At 36.6% G+C, this 16293-nt stretch overlaps 1 protein-coding gene and 1 long non-coding RNA gene across 2 annotated transcripts; one reads left to right on the forward strand and one right to left on the reverse strand.

Moving 5' to 3' along the window:
* The first annotated feature begins 105 nt into the window (after positions 1–105).
* slc26a4 (solute carrier family 26 member 4) lies at positions 106–10530 on the forward strand. The gene is made up of 20 exons (XM_073838148.1): positions 106–336; positions 832–974; positions 1060–1170; positions 1754–1956; positions 2058–2222; positions 3009–3161; positions 3283–3365; positions 3625–3772; positions 5914–6027; positions 6124–6201; positions 6312–6407; positions 6611–6717; positions 6987–7056; positions 8119–8211; positions 8324–8419; positions 8539–8763; positions 9042–9096; positions 9212–9351; positions 10319–10402; positions 10507–10530. The coding sequence occupies exons 1-20, from the start codon at positions 200–202 to the stop codon at positions 10528–10530; spliced, it is 2325 nt and encodes a 774-aa protein (XP_073694249.1). The 5' UTR covers positions 106–199.
* LOC141333198 (uncharacterized) lies at positions 196–2870 on the reverse strand. The gene is made up of 4 exons (XR_012355388.1): positions 2792–2870; positions 1770–1984; positions 924–986; positions 196–330 (listed from the first exon to the last, which is right to left on the reverse strand). It is a non-coding gene; the product is annotated as an uncharacterized lncRNA (long non-coding RNA).
* Positions 10531–16293: the final 5763 nt, after the last annotated feature.

Below are 16293 nucleotides of genomic sequence, written 5' to 3' on the forward strand. Positions count from 1 at the left end.
AGAAAAAGAGAAAGAAAATGAAACATTAACAGCAGGTAGAAAATCTACAATCAGACTCATTTGTTTATATATAACCCAAGATGTACTTACATTTTCATTGGCAACAGCAAATCCAAGTGAATTTAAAATCTAACCTGCTTTTCTTTTTTCTACCAGATACAACACACAAGCAGATTTAACAGACAAACAATTAATCAATATGATGGATGAGTGTTTTCATGAAGACGATTACCACGTGTCAAGACGTATCTACTCAAATCGGGTCTTTGACCAGGTCCACGACAGACAAACCCAAGATTGCCAGAGTTTACGAGAACGGCTGAGTAGAACCTGTGGGTGAGTACATGACAAGCTTACATGTCATTCGTGACCCTGGACCACAAAACCAGTCATAAGAGTCAATTTGTTGAAATGAATACATCATGCTGCATAAATAAGCTTTCCATTGATGTACGGTTTGTTAGGATAGGACAATATTTGGCCGAGATACAACTATTTGAAAATCTAGAATCTGAGGGTGCAAAAAATCTAAATATTGAGAAAAACATCTTTAAAGTTGTCCAAATTAAGTTCTTAGCAATGCATATTATTAATCAAATATTACCATAATATATTTATGGTAGGAAATTCACAAAATATCTTTATGGAACATGATGTTTACTTAATATCCTAATGATTTTTGGCATAAAAGAAAAAGTTGATAATTTTGACCCATACAATGTATTGTTGGCTATTGCTACAAATACACCCGTGCTACTTAACGACTGGTTTTGTGGTCCATGGTCACATATTATCTAGTGTTTTCATCTTCATAAAAAATTACTTCCGTAGATGCACAGATGATAAATGGGCTGTTCAGAAGTTAAAGGGGCTTCTGCCAATCCTAGATTGGCTCCCTAAATACCCAGTCAAGGAATGGTTACCTGGTGATATTGTTTCTGGGGTCACCACAGGACTAGTATGCTGTTTACAAGGTAAGATGCAATCTGTGAACAAAACCCAACAGTTTTGTATCAGCACGAAGCCATATTAAGGTCATTGTTTGAATTTGTTGTACAGGTGTGGCTTATGCATTGCTGGCCTCTGTAGCACCAGTCTATGGACTCTACTCTGCATTTTTTCCTATTCTTACATACTTTGTGCTGGGGACATCCAGACACCTCTCTGTGGGTAGGTGTATGGCTTTATTAATATAGCTTTCTAGTGGTATCAAATAAGCAACCCTTTATACAAAAAAGTCTGTGTTTCTACTGTACAGCTTACTGCATGCATACTACTTACTATTTTATGTGAAACGGTATACAAAAATACAAAGTATGTAATAGTAAAAATGGCATGCATTTATTATTTTGCATATTGTTTTCCTTCAATTTAACCCAATTCAGGATTACGATAGCACAGTATTTGACTGTAATACAACTATTTGAAAATCTGGAATCTGAGGGTGCAAAAAATTCTAAATACTGAGAAAAGTGCCTTTAAAATTGCCAAAAATAAGTTCTTAGCAATGCATATTACTAATCAAAAATTGTGTTTTGATATATTTATGGTAGGACATTTACAAAACATATTCATGGAACATGATCTTTACTTAAAATCGATCATTTTGACCCGTACTGACCCATATTTTTTAGCTATTGCTACAAATATACCTGTGCTCCAGGGTTACATATAGTAATCCGTGCAATTATTTTCTGCATATGCATATGTCTAAATATTATTGTTCTCCTATTTGTTTCTATATATTATTTAGGTCCATTCCCTGTCACCTGTTTGATGGTGGGCTCTGTAGTTATGACCTTAGCTCCCGACGAGCACTTTCTGTGTTCAGTGAACATCACAGGTGCGAATGACACACTGACAGATGAAAGGTTAATGGAGGTTGATGTAGAGGCAATAGAGGCCCAGAGAATCCTGGTGGCTTGTACCATGACGGTGTTGGTTGGATTATTTCAGGTAAAGTCACAACCTTCCGAATTAAAACCTGTGATAAAGATTTAATAAACAAGTTAGACATTTCATTATTGTAATCTTTCATTTGTTTTACTTAATTCAAGGTGGCTATGGGGCTGATGCAGGTGGGATTTCTGGTCAGGTATCTCTCAGACCCGCTGGTAGGCGGCTTCACCACTGCTGCTGCTTTTCATGTCTTCATATCTCAGATTAAAACCATCCTGTCTGTTCCTATTCACAACCATAATGGATTCTTCTCTGCTGCTTATGTGAGTCACTAGAATCATTAGTATATATTTTCAAACTCACCTACACTCTTAAAAATATAGGTGCTTCATGATGCCATAGAAGAAGCTTTTTTGTCTAAATGGTTTCATAAAGAACCTTTAACATCTGAAGAACCTTTCTGTTTAACAAAAACGTCCTTTGTGGCAAAAGAAGGTTCTTCAGATTATAAAAAGGTAAGAAAGAGATGCTTCTTTAAAGAACCTTTGACTGAATGGTTCTTTGTGGAACCAAAATTTTTATTTTGGTTTTATTTTAACCTTTATTTTTAAGAGTGTATCTCAGCATATTTTGTAATGTGTGTTTGTGTGTGTTTTAATGATTGTACTAGTGGTATCAAAATTTTGGAGCCCACTATGTAGGCTGCAGCGTTGCCAAGTCTGTGGTTTTCCCGCTGAATTGGGCTACTTTAACACAGGTGCTGTGGGTTGTTTATAATGTCAGTGGGTTGAAGCGACCCCAATAACGTGATATTTAGCCCCTGGAATGCTAATTTTTCCAGGCAAACCCCAACAAAAAATGTGTATTTTACCCCCAAAAAAGCCATTTTTACCAGGGGACACCTCTGAAAACGGCCTGAATTGGGTAGGTTTTGTTGTGGAAACCTGGCAACTCTGGTAGGCTGAGATCACTAGAAAAATGGGAAAAAACTAAAATTAATATATATATTATTTGTACACATTTTTTATATATTTAAAAAAATACAATAAATACATTTTAAATACATTTGTATATTGTTATTATTACTTTTATTTTATTTTTGTTTTTAGACTCTCATTGATGTAGGTAGGAACGTCAACCAAACGAACATCGCAGACCTGATTGCCGGATTACTAACAATCTTCATTGTTATGGCTGTGAAGGAAATCAACACCAAATTTCAGCATAAAATCCCAGTGCCGATTCCCATAGAAGTGATTGTGGTATGTAAAGCTTTTCCACAATTCTCTCACACAGTCTTTAAAAACCAAACCAAGCCTCTGATATTGGTGATTTCTTTTTAAATAATGACTGTTGTTACCTTTCACTCTTTTGAACTGTCAGACAGTGATAGCTTCTGCAATCTCTCATGTGATGGACCTAAACTCCCAGTACGGCGCCAGCATTGTCCATAGCCTCCCCAGGGGGTAAGAGCACTTCCTGTGGCATTTCCTGCTTCCTGATGAGGGGCTGGGTGCACATTGGGTCACTTTATATTGACACACTATTATTATTGTCCCTGTAATGATGACAAATTCAACAGAAATGTTATCCCTAGAACAATGACACAGACTGACAGTTTGAAAGTTTTGTCCAATAATAACATAAAACAGTGTTATGTTAAAAGATATAGCAGAGACAACAGCATAACCACTCAACAGTGACTGTCTTCTTGTGTTTCCACAGGTTTGCACCACCACAAACACCAAATATAACACTTATTGGGAACATTTTAGGCTCTAGTTTTTCCACAGCAGTGGTTGGTTATGCAGTAGCAGTCTCAGTGGCAAAAGTCTACGCGGCAAAGCATGATTACACAGTCGATGGCAACCAGGTAAAACGAACTAAAATACTTTTTGAATGTGTGTTTGACACTGCAAATACACTTGATTGCTTTAGTCCACTGGCTAAATTAGCATAGCAACATAAACAACACCTAAACTGTTTGTGCTGTTTACCGTGCGTTTTGCGCTTTGTATGTGGCAAACCAGCTGAGAACTACAGCTTTAGTTGGTATCTTGCGAGAAATGTGGGTGCTATTAACAAGAAAAGATCAAGGGTGCTCATTTTAGTGTGAAGTATTTTTTATAAAGTATAATAAGGGTCAGATCAGCACTCTCCCACAGAGGGAAAAATTATAGTAACGGGAGGGAGAGCCAGAAAGAATTAGTTGGCTTTTTAAGGTCACTTTCACCTCCCAGAACATAATGAATTTGAGGTTGTTACAGCAGCTATCTTTTGCACCAGGCAGTGCGGCATGAAGCTTTAGGGCACAGCTAAAGTTTTGTTTTAACAAAACAAATCCTTAAATTCTGGTAAAACCTGGCTAAGGTTTTGTTAAAAAATGTGATTGTGAAAGCTTTAGGGCACGGCTACATTTGTTTCATTTTGTTTGGTTCGGCTTCGTTTTGTTTCGTTTCTTGTTTTGTTTCACAGTTTTGTGCTTGGTTTTGTTTCATTTCACAATTTGTTTTCGCATTGTTTCATGCTTTGTTTCAATTTTTGCTGTTTCGTTTCTTGTTTTGTTTCACTTTGTTTTGTTAGCACTTTTAACAAAACTATGGAAGCCTGTTTCTGCCACTAAATAAAAAAAATAAGTTTATTGCGACTTTTAATCTCACAATTCAGACTTTTTTTCTTGCAATTGCGAGTTTTAGTAAATTGTTTTAATAAAGTCAGAATTGTGAGATGTAACCTAGCAAATATTACTTTTTTTCTCAGAACTGCACAATATAAACTCATAAACTCGCAATTGGGAGTCATAAAATCAGAATTGCAAAAAAAAAACAACTCAGAATTGATCAGAATTGTAAGATATAAACTCGCACTTCTTAGAACATATCAGTCTTTTTTTCCCCCCTCGAAACTGGATTTTATAACTTGCAAATGCAAGTTTCTCTCTCACAATTCTGAGAAAAAAAAATCTGAATTACGAGATTTTTTTGGTTTTGCAATTGTGAGTTAATCATACAATTCTGAGGAAAAAAAGCCAGAATTGCGAGAAAAAGAATTTTGAAAAATAAAGTGTTTTTATCTCACAATTTCAACATTATTTTCTTGCAATTGTGAGTTTATATCATGCAACTCTGACAAAAAAGTCAGAATTATGAGATTATATCTTGCAATTCTGAAATTTTACCTCGCAATTTAGAGAAAAAAAAAATGCAAATTTTGTATCTTGCAATTCTGATTTTATAACTCGCATATGCAAGTATATATTTTGCAATTCTGATTTTGTAACTAGCAATTGCCAGTTTATAACTCACAAATTTATATCTCACAATTCTGAGAAAGAAGTCAGAATTGTCAGATAAAAAGTTGCAATAATCGTTTTTTTTTTTTTTTTCTCTCTTTTTTTTCTTTTTTATTCAGTGGTGGAAATGTGTTTCCATACAAAACAAATCCTTAAAGATTCTATATTTATTCAATATTTATTTGCATACTAATTCATGATTGGTTTTAAGGTCACTTTCACCTTCCAAAACCAACTGAATGCGAGTTTACAACAGCAGCAGACGCATTATATAAAGCATGCAGTGCATCACAGAATTTTTTGTGAGCATTGTAAACAAAAGGAATATTTAAAGATTCAGGTTAGGGGGTTTGATCTTCAAATCTAGGATTATGTTATGTGTTCAGTGGATACCAAAAAGTGTGACTGCTGCATTTTCGATGTTTAATTGATACTTATAAGTTCATTTTCACCTGCCAAAACAGAACAAGTTTGAGTTTGCAACAGCACTTTATATTTTTAAATTCATTTCTAAACCTGACAGTGCACCATAGAGCTTTAGGGCACAGCTACAGTTGTTTTCTTTTGCTAGGACTATAATTTATTTGCATTGTGACTTTTTATATTTCTTCAAATCTTCTGTTGTTGTTGCTGCTGTTTAGTAGATACATTTCTGGTGTTTAACTTATACAGATTAATTACAAACTCCCTGATGTGGTTTACTACACTTTTATTCCCATTAGGAGCTGATAGCTTTTGGCGTCAGCAACATTTTCGGAGGATGCTTCTCAAGCTTTGTAGCCAGCACTGCGTTGTCACGAACAGCCGTACAGGAAAGCACAGGGGGGAAGAGTCAGGTAAAATGCACATGATTTAACTCCAGCACTTTCACATGTGTGTGTTTCTAAAAGCAGTACTCCCTGTTTAACTATTTCCACCTCTTACTGTCGCAGGTTGCTGGTATCATCTCAGCTCTGATGGTGATGATAGTGATTTTAGCCCTTGGGCCGTTTCTTCAGCCTTTGCAGAAGGTACTGTGGAGGAACCTAATGTTACAATATAGAAAAGAATGTCTTTCACTATCAAAACATCAAATACTTGCAATTTTCTTCATGTACGACGTCATTCCTTTCTGTCCCAGTCGGTGCTGGCTGGAATTGTCATAGCCAACCTGAAGGGCATGTTCATGCAGATCTCTGAAGTGCCAGTGCTCTGGAGACAGAACAGAACAGACTGTGTAAGTAACATCACAAGCCTGATAAATGAACAGAATGAGATGAGCGCTGTCAGCAAAATAGCAAACAAAATAAGATAAGCTGTAACATCATAACATTAATTAAAAGTGTTGTGATTACATCAAGCAAATGGAATCATTTGAATCATTTTATTTGCATAAAATGAGATTATACTCATATGCATGTCAATCTTTTTCTTCTGCAGCTCATCTGGATAGCTACGTGCCTGGCATCTATTGTGCTGGGTTTAGATGTGGGTCTGCTGGCTGGTCTGGTATTTGAGATGGGCACAGTGGTGGTCAGAACACAGTTGTAAGTAGCAGAGATATCAGATACAGATATTAAAGCATGCTTGAGATTAAAGTACTGAAAACTGTACAATTTTAACTGCTTATTGATACATGGTATAACTCAAACTATGAGTTTAAATATAGTTAATGAATAATTCCAAAATGTAAATTAATTGCATTAATTGCATAAGAAACCAATAATGGAGGATTTAAAAAAATAAAAAAATAAAAAACATATATGTGAAGTATAAACTTTATAAATAATACATTGGTTTCTTTTATTGCATTCAGCCCTTCTTGTGCCACGCTTGGAAATGTTCCAAATACTGATATCTACAAAAACATGAAAGACTACAAAAATGTAAGATCCACGTTTTTAAACTGTCTTTAATCAGTAACTGCTACATTTCACATATATACACTACCAGTCAAAGGTTTTTAAACAGTAAGCTTTTTTAATGTTTTTTAAAGATGTTTTTTATTTGATTCAAAGTACAGCAAAAACAGTACAAATTTAAAATATTTTTTAATATTTAAAATAGCTGCTTTTTTTTCCTATTTGAATATATTTTACAATGTAATTTATTCCTGTGATTTCAAAGCTGAATTTTTAGCATCATTACTCCAGTCACATGATCTTTCGGAAATCATTGTAATATTCAGTTTTGCTGCTCAAAAACATTTGAATTATTATTACATTGAAAACAGCTGAGTATATTTTTTTCAGGTTTCTTTGATGAATTGAAAGTTCAAAAGAACAGCATTTATCTGAAATAGAAAACTTTTGTAAAATTATAAATGTCTTTATCATCACTTTTGGTCAATTTAAAGCATCCTTGCTAAATAACAGTATTAATTTCTATAATGTATTTCCGGAAAAAAGGTGCATTTAAATGGTATAGTGTATACTGTTACAAAAGCTTTTTATTTCAGATAAATGCTGATCTATGGATCTTACTATTTATCAAAGAATCCTGAAAAAAAATTACTCATCTGTTTTAAATATTGATAATAATAATAATAATAATAATAATAATAATAATAATAATAATAATAATAATAATAAATATTTCTTGAACAGCAAATCATATTATAATTATTTCTGGATCAAGTTACATTGAAAACTGGAGTAATAGGGCTGAAAATTCAGCTCTGATCACAGGAAGAAATTACATTTTAAAATATATTCAAATAGAAAGCTTTTGTATTAAATAGTAAATATATTTCACAATATTACTGCTATTACAGTAATTTGGATCAAATAAATGCAGGCTTGGTGAGCAGAAGAGACTTCTTTAAAAAAAACTAAATCTTACTGTTCAAAAACTTTTGACTGGTAGTGTATATATATTTGAGATTTTAATCTAATCTTAAAAAATAATTTGAATAATCTAATTAACAAGATATTTTCTAAAACTTTCAGATTAATGAAATCCCTGGGATAAAGATTTTCAAGTGCAACTCACCCATTTACTTTGCAAATATTGATTACTTCAAAGAGAAGCTGAGAGATGAGGTGAGTTTACTTTAACTTTCTAGTTTTAATTCTAAATTCAGAAACGCTAAAACTATTCAATAATTCCGTTTAAAAAAAAAAAGACTGCTTTTAAGCTTATTAATTCTCACAGGTGGGATTTGATGCAGTGCGGGTGTTCAAGAAAAGAAATAAGGCTTTGAAGAAGATTCACAAACTCATTAAAAAAGGAAAACTACAAGCTACAGAGGTACGTTCTGAGTCTGGCAAAGATTTTTTGCAATGCTTTTCAAATAACAACTTTTTAATCACTGACCTGAGTTTATGACACCACATTCTGGTCTTTCCCATTTCTGCCGTCTATCACAGGATGGTTTGGTGCCAGTAGCCTCATTGGGAGTAGAAAACAAAGCCTTCGAAAAAGAGCTGGAGGAAGGGGCGTCTCAGCCAGGCTCAGAGGTCAAGGTTCAGGTTGACTGGACGTCTGAGCTGCCTGTCAGTGTGTCCGTACCGAGGGTCCATATTCACAGCCTCGTGGTGGACTTCTCCGCTGTTTCATTCCTTGATGTTGTAGCAGCCAAGTCCCTCAAACTGGTGTGTTATCTTTATTGCTCTTTGTTGAGTCACTGTTCCACTGCAATAATGCATGACCACAATATGATGGTGACCTTCGTGTCATTCCAAACCTTGACTTTCTGTCTTCTGCAAAACACAAAAGAGACATAAAAAAGCCTTAGTGTTTTATCGTCCATAAGGGGTCTATTGTTGTTTTGACATTCATTGGAGTATCTTCTTTAGAAAAGTGTTTAGAAATTATGTGAGGCTGAGTAAATAATAAGTAGTAGCTAATTTGTCGTTTCACATCTTTACAGGTTGTGAAGGAATTCTTACGAATTGGGGTTAGCGTTTACATCGCAGGTTGTGACGGTAAGACCAGTGTGGTGTTATAAGCTGTTGCTACAACCTTAAGCTTGATAATCGCCTGAGTTATCAGAATGGAGTTAGGACACAGTGAATAATCTAAAGGGTCCTTATGTCACAGGTGAGCTTGTCAGGAGAATGGAGGCCTTGTCCTTCTTCGATGAAGAGGTCACCAGAGACATTCTCTTCCTCTCAGTCCATGACGCCATTCTCTTCATCTCCACCTCCACTGGAAATGACGAGGATCCATTAGCTGAGAAGGTAAAATGAATAGTTTAGTAGGGAAGACTAAATAGTGACAACAGCAAAAATGGTGAACCATGTTTAATATAGTACCTGTTTTCATGTAGATCTTCTGCATGCTAACAGTGCCGTGTATCAATTGTCAAAATCCTAAATGATAAATGTAGGAGGTGACTGATAAAATTCTTGTTGGTTTATTGATCCTGATAATCTGGGAGACTGTAAATCCTGATAATCAAAGATACATGATAAACAAGATATAATAAAAGGAATGTTTTGGCACATGCTGATGCTTCAGGTCGCCAGCTGTAATATGATGTAACACAATTATTGCATACTGTGCCATATAAAGGGTGAATTCACATAGATTAGGCAAGTTTCTAAAATTCAGAAGCCCAATTTATGTAAATTCACCCTACTATTTTTTTTTTCTAGTAACAGCATACATTTTGGTTTAGTTTTGATAGCAAGGATGCATTGAACTGATCATAAATGACAGTAAAGACATTTTTGGTTTCCACAAAAAATATCAAGCAGCAATGTTTTCAACATTGATAATATGAAATGTTTCTTAAGCACCAATTAGCAATATACCAAAAATTATTCAGACACCAGATATAATTTAATGCCTTTTTACCAGTGGGTGCAAGACACTATAGTTCATTTACGTAAGTGAGAATAGCAAAATAAGGTAAACTGTGACATATTATACCCAAACATATTTATACAGTGGACTACCAGTAAAATTGACACAAATTTGGAACCAAAATTTTGATTTGACACTTTGATCTGACCGTGATTTGTTGAATCCCTTTTTATCAAAGTAATCTGACATTATCAAGATAAATTTGTTCTGACACAGTTCGTGTCATGTTTTATTACCATTTTCCAAACTACAGTGAATAAACTGTGATAATCTGAGAAATGTTAAAGGCGTCTAAATAATTTTTGGTTTGACTGTATATATATACACATTCTCGTTTAGATTTCACAGTTGCAAGACGACAAAGAGCCACTTTCATTTACTGAAGATGTGGACCTGATTGAGACCTATGACAACCAGCATCTGGTAAGCATTCTGCATGTTTTTATTTTATGGTTTCAATTGATATAATCTTATCAGATAACTCAAATCAACATCTCATCAAACATGTTTCTCACTTTCATGTCTAGGCAATTTATGGACTTTCAAACTGAGGAAACACTCCCTTTGTTAAGAAGCCCTTGAAAAGACTTTGTCTTCAAATTCATTTGCTGATAGTGGATCAGGAGATGTCCTGGGAAGACTAAAAGTGGAGCTGACAAAGATGTCCACATATGAACTATGAAATATGAAAAATGTGGTGTTTTCTGTTTTACAGCCTCATTTTTGAGGCAAATACAAGACACCAAATGCCAGTCTGCACAATACAGGATTGTTCATCTTGTGAAGTCCTGCCCTGCCTTGATAGACAACCATTAAATTTGTGTTTCTGTTGACTGAAGAAGACTTAAAAAGGAGGAACACATGATATTTGTAAATAAATCAGCTGAGAAATAGTAGTAATAAAGCGTTGCATGTTTGTGTTTCATTGTTTCATCAGTCTGCTGACCCTGATTTGTTCTTAAATTGGATATCACTATATTCAGAAACTTAAAGAAAGGTCTGTTATTTTTCATTTTTATACACATTGAGTAATGTCAAACTAAACAAGTTAAGCATATTTAGCATACTAATGTATTTCCTATTACAAAAGGAAATTGGGGTGGAGCAAATCAAAAGGTTTTTTACTTTTTAAGAAGCTAATAGCCTGGTACTTACACTACCAGTCAAAAGTTTTTGAACAGTAAGTCTCTTCTGCTCAGCAAGCCTGTATTTATTTGATCCAAAATATAGCAAAATCCATAACATACTGAAATCTTTGTACTATTTCAAATAACTGTTCTTTATTTTAATATATTTTAAAATGTAATTTATTCCTGTGATAAAAGCTAAATTTTCTCCATCATTACAGTCTTCAGTGTCACATGATCCTTCAGAAACCATTCTAATATGCTGATTTGCTGTCCAAGAATCATTTATTATTATTATTATCAATATTTAAAACAGCTGAGGACATTTCTTTCAGGATTCTTGGATAAATAGAACAGCATTTATCTGAAATAACATTTTGTAACATCATGCACTATACCATTAAATTGTGGGATTGAATGAGTGCACTCGGGAACTACTTAAAATGGCTGTCCCCTCAAATAGTGCACTATTTGAGGGTACAGAGGATGGATACAGCAATGCATTCTATCACCCAGCTACTGATTGGCTACACCTGCATCCACATACCTTCACACTAGAAACAGTCACTCGCCTTACTCCATCGTTGGCTGGTCTGAAGGTTGCACCCGGATCCTCATGCTAGTGCTTACCTGCCTGGTACTTACCCACGAACTCTTTCCCTCAAACCTTCAAGGATATCCCGAGAGATTTAAGATAAGTCTGTTTACCCATTTAAGCATTGTGCTTCTATGATTTGCCTTTGTTGTCTTTTGACGTTACGAGGTTATCTTAAGCTGAATTTAATAAAAGAAGCCTTGCATTGAACCTACCTTGTCTGCCTCTTGACCTGGGTTGTGACAGAAGACCAGTCCATAACACTCGAAGCACCCTATCATTGGATCACATCTCTGATTGGAGAGTTTTCTCCAAAAAGCCCTCACATCTCTCACAACACTTCACCGCTTGCCACACTGAACAGGCACTCGCTGCAGCTGCCTCGCTCACCCTACCTCCTTCAGCACCAGGACCAATACAGACTGACCGCTATCATCTGTCTGCAGCTGAGCGTTCTGGAAGAATCACCCAGGGCCTGTGTCTCTATTGCAAAGCGAGGGATCATCTGATGCGTAACTGTCCAGTTCATCCTCCACGCTCAGTGGTAAGTACTGTCCATATCAGTCCTGATGTTTCAGATGTTCCTCACATTGATGCTGTTCTAATGTACCATGACCAATCGTTTGGTCCAGTCGAAGTGCTGGTGAATTCTGGCACATCCGGAAACTTCATCTCATCCCTGTGCCTCTTATGGACCAAAATCTCACGCCATTTAAATGCCACCTCTTACCAAATCTCCACGATACAAGGATTGGTATGCCACCGAACACCGAGTCACTCTCCGCATCGGATGTCTTTGCACAGAACATCTCTCTCTCCTGGTGCTGGAGGACGCTACTGTGGATATCGTCCTGGGACGCCCCTGGCTCGCTCACCACCACCCAGATCTCCACTGGACTATGGTGGACTCTAGGAGTTGAAACCGTTTTATCCCAGTGGAAAGGTGTACCCCATGTACTCCATCCATGCACATACTTATCTAGGAAACTGTCCCCACTGAAGAACCGAGAGTTGTTAGCCATCAAACTCACACTAGAAGAGTGGCAGCACTGGTTGGAGGGATCACAACGTCTTTTTGAAGTAGTCACCGACCATAAGAACCTCCAGTACCTACAAGATGTTAAACGTCTAAACCCAAGACAAGCAAGATGGGAACTCTTCTTTACCTGCTTCCGTTTCACGGTTACATATCGTCCAGGCCATAGGAATGTTAGAGCAGATGCTCTCTCCCGTCTCCATCAACCAGATCCCACTCCTGAAGAACCAGAACCTATCCTCCCACCCTCCATCCTTATGTCCCCCATACAGTGGAATCTGGACGATCAGATCCGTGCCCGGAACCCGCTCTGCTGGGAGGTCCAGAAGGAAAAAGTTATGTACCTACCACCTTTCGAATCCGTCTGGACCACCTCCTGGATTCAGTTCATACCTCTCTGGAATCCGGACACCCAGGCAGCCAACAAACTCTCTCGCTACTCCGGAACCTGTACTGGTGGCCCAACATGGCCTGGGATGTCACCCGCTACATCAAAGGCTGTTCGGTCTGCGCCATCACCTCCACTCTGCATCATCTGCCTGAGGGTAAACTAGTTCCACTGCCTCTACCTCGCTGGCCCTGGTCCCATAAAGGAGTGGACTGCGCCACAGGCCTTCCTCCCTCTCAGGGGAACACCACAGGGGACATCCTATTTGTCGCTGATCGCTTCTCCAAGGCCTGTAAACTCATACCCTTGAGTGGATTACCTACCGCTCTCAAAACTGCAGAGACCCTTTTCTACCAAATCTTCCGTAACTTGGGCATCCCGAAGACATAGTGTCGGATCAAGGGCCCCAGTTAATTTCCCGAGTCTGGCAAGGATTCTTCAGCGTCCTGAGGGTTTTAGTAAGTTTATCTTCAAGATACCACCCTCGGACGAATGACCAGACCGAACGTAAAGTCCAAGAGATTGAGCGGTATTTCCGGGCCTATTGTCATAAACATCAGGACAGCTGGAGCCTGTTTCTAACCTGAGCGGAGTATGTCCAAAATTCTTTGCATCAAGTAACTACAGGATTTACTCTGTTTCAGTGCATGCTCTGATACCAACCACCACTGTTTCCCTGGACAGGAGAGAGGTCCCCGCGGTGGATTACTGGTTCTGTGAGAGCGAGAGGGTATGGGACTCAGCTCATGTCCATCTCCAGAGGGCAGTACGGAGACATAAGGATTATGTTGACGCTCGTCGCTCTCCCACTCCAGTTTACCAACCTGGCAATCTCGTCTGCCTCTCCACTGAGGACATCCGTCTCCACTTGGCCAGCAGGAAGCTGAGTCCCCATTACATCGGTCCATTCCTCATTAACAGACAAATTAACAATGTCACTTATCAACTCACCTTATCAGAGCACTACCATATTGCACCTACCTTCCATGTATGCCTTCTGAAACCATTCATTAATTCTCCTCTTCCTCCGTCAGAGATCTTAGACTCCCGGTGACGAGGCGGCCAACTCCAATATCTCGTGGACTGGGAGGGGTACGGTCCTGAGGAAAAATCATGGGTAGACAGAGATGATGTTCTGGATCAAACACTACTTACCGGATTCCATCAAGCTCACCCAGACCGTCCAGCTCCTAGGGAGCGCGGTCGTCCTTATCGTCGGTTATGGGCGTCAGGAGCCTCCTACACACACTCTCAATCACACCTGCATCCACTTACCTTCACACTATAAATAGTCAAAAAGCATATGTTGTCTTTTGATGTTTGGAAGTTATCTTCCATTGAATTTAATAAAAGAAGCCTTGCATTGAACCTACCTGGTCTGCCTCTTGACCAGTGTTGTGACAGACATTTATAATGTTACAAAAGATTTCTATTTCAGAAAAATGCTGACTTCTATTTTCTGTTATCAATTTTCTATTTATCAAAGAAACCTGAAAAAAAAATATTCAACTGTTTTTGACAAAATAATAATAAATGTTTTTGAGCAGCAAATCAGAATATTATTATGATTTCTGAAGGATCATGTAATGATGTAAAAAAAATCAGCTTTTAAATCACAGGAATAAATTATATTTGAAAACATATTTAAATAGTACAAATATTTTGAAATTTTACAGTTTTGCTGCACTTTGGATCAAATAAATGCAGGCTTTAAAAAAACATTAAAAATCTTACTGTGCAAATTATTTTGACTGGTGCTGTATAAAATCACGTGAATCATGACTTTCTATTGTTATTGCTATTCAGAAACAAGTGGTATTAGGAGCGTGGCCTTTTCTTTTACAGACAATCTGATTGGACAAAAAATCTCTAGTGCGAGAGTCATCAATATTTGTCGTCAATTCTGGAAAAAGAAAGACTAAAGTTTAAATCCTCAAAATGACTTCTGTCAGCATTTAGGAGTGCATGACCTCAAAGCAAACAGACTAAATGGCACAAGTTCAATTGTAATAAACAATGGTAACATGAGAAATCTTGACCTTGATCTATATAGACTATCATTTCCTTCTGAAATTTGGAAATTTTCCACAAACAAACAACAAAAAGGCGCTCAATAAAAAGCACTTGTTTCATTTCTGTTGACATTCCTGTGTAGCTTGATTTGGGGGCCTTTTTTTGTACTTTAAACAAGAACATGTGCCTGACACACACACACATCCCTGACCACTACCCCAGGATTTCTAAGGTAAGTTGTATTCAGTTTTTTTAATAGTTTTTTTTTTAATAATAGTACTTTAATAGTAGTATGGCAACAGAGGGCAACACGTTTTATGCGTAAACCAGAACAGAAGGTCACTTCTACATCAATGACACACCTTCCTAATAAATATATGATTAAGTAAAGGTTAATGGGAGACTTATTAAAGGTTAATGGGAGAATTATGCTGTAATATGTGTTGTGATGACAGCAGTGAATAAAATAAATTTATTAATTACTGCGGTGAGGATTGATTTCTAATCTTTAAAGATCGCACTGTGATCATCTTGATAGTTATTATGGCTCTAGGTGTAAAGTCTATGCAGTAAAAAACTGTCTAGTGTACAGATATATGATATATAATTTTTCCCCTAAGTGATGACACATAGATAATGTAAGGATAACGATACAAGGACAAAATAATGACTTGGTAAAGAAATGTATATAAAATATGTATCATATGCATATATTTAAACAATTAAAAACTACAATAAACAGTCATAGACCCTAACTTGGTGAGCATAAGAGACTTCTTTCAAAAATCTTTTTCAAACTTTTGAACTGTAGTGTACATTACAGTATAAAAGTAAAAACGCAGTTATATTATTTATCTTTCCTGTTTAACTGTCTACAGTCTGTGAGGTCAACAAGCATATCGATGTATATCACACTGAATATAACCTAAGATATCACTATATCTTATATATAAGATTCCTTCATATCATTTTACTGATAAAAAGTGGTTGCACTTGACCTCATATATACAGTTATCTGAAACAATACTTATATTGTAGTCTCTCAGTGTATCAGACACATCTCAAATCTCTTATATTAAACAGCTGCCGGTTTTGATCTGAGCTTCTGGATCTGAAGAAAACAGAAGCATAAACTAATTTGATGATAAAAGCTGC

The sequence above is a fragment of the Garra rufa genome, chromosome 4, assembly GCF_049309525.1.
Source record: "Garra rufa chromosome 4, GarRuf1.0, whole genome shotgun sequence".
Classification (NCBI taxonomy): domain Eukaryota; kingdom Metazoa; phylum Chordata; class Actinopteri; order Cypriniformes; family Cyprinidae; genus Garra; species Garra rufa.

Bases quoted from the DNA above. Each gene is read 5' to 3' on its own strand.
- slc26a4 (XM_073838148.1), top strand. From the start codon at position 200: ATGATGGATGAGTGTTTTCATGAAGACGATTACCACGTGTCAAGACGT. The intron at 2,223-3,008 runs GTGAGTCACTAG...TTTTGTTTTTAG, and splicing joins GATTCTTCTCTGCTGCTTAT to ACTCTCATTGATGTAGGTAG. The intron at 3,162-3,282 runs GTATGTAAAGCT...TTGAACTGTCAG, and splicing joins TTCCCATAGAAGTGATTGTG to ACAGTGATAGCTTCTGCAAT.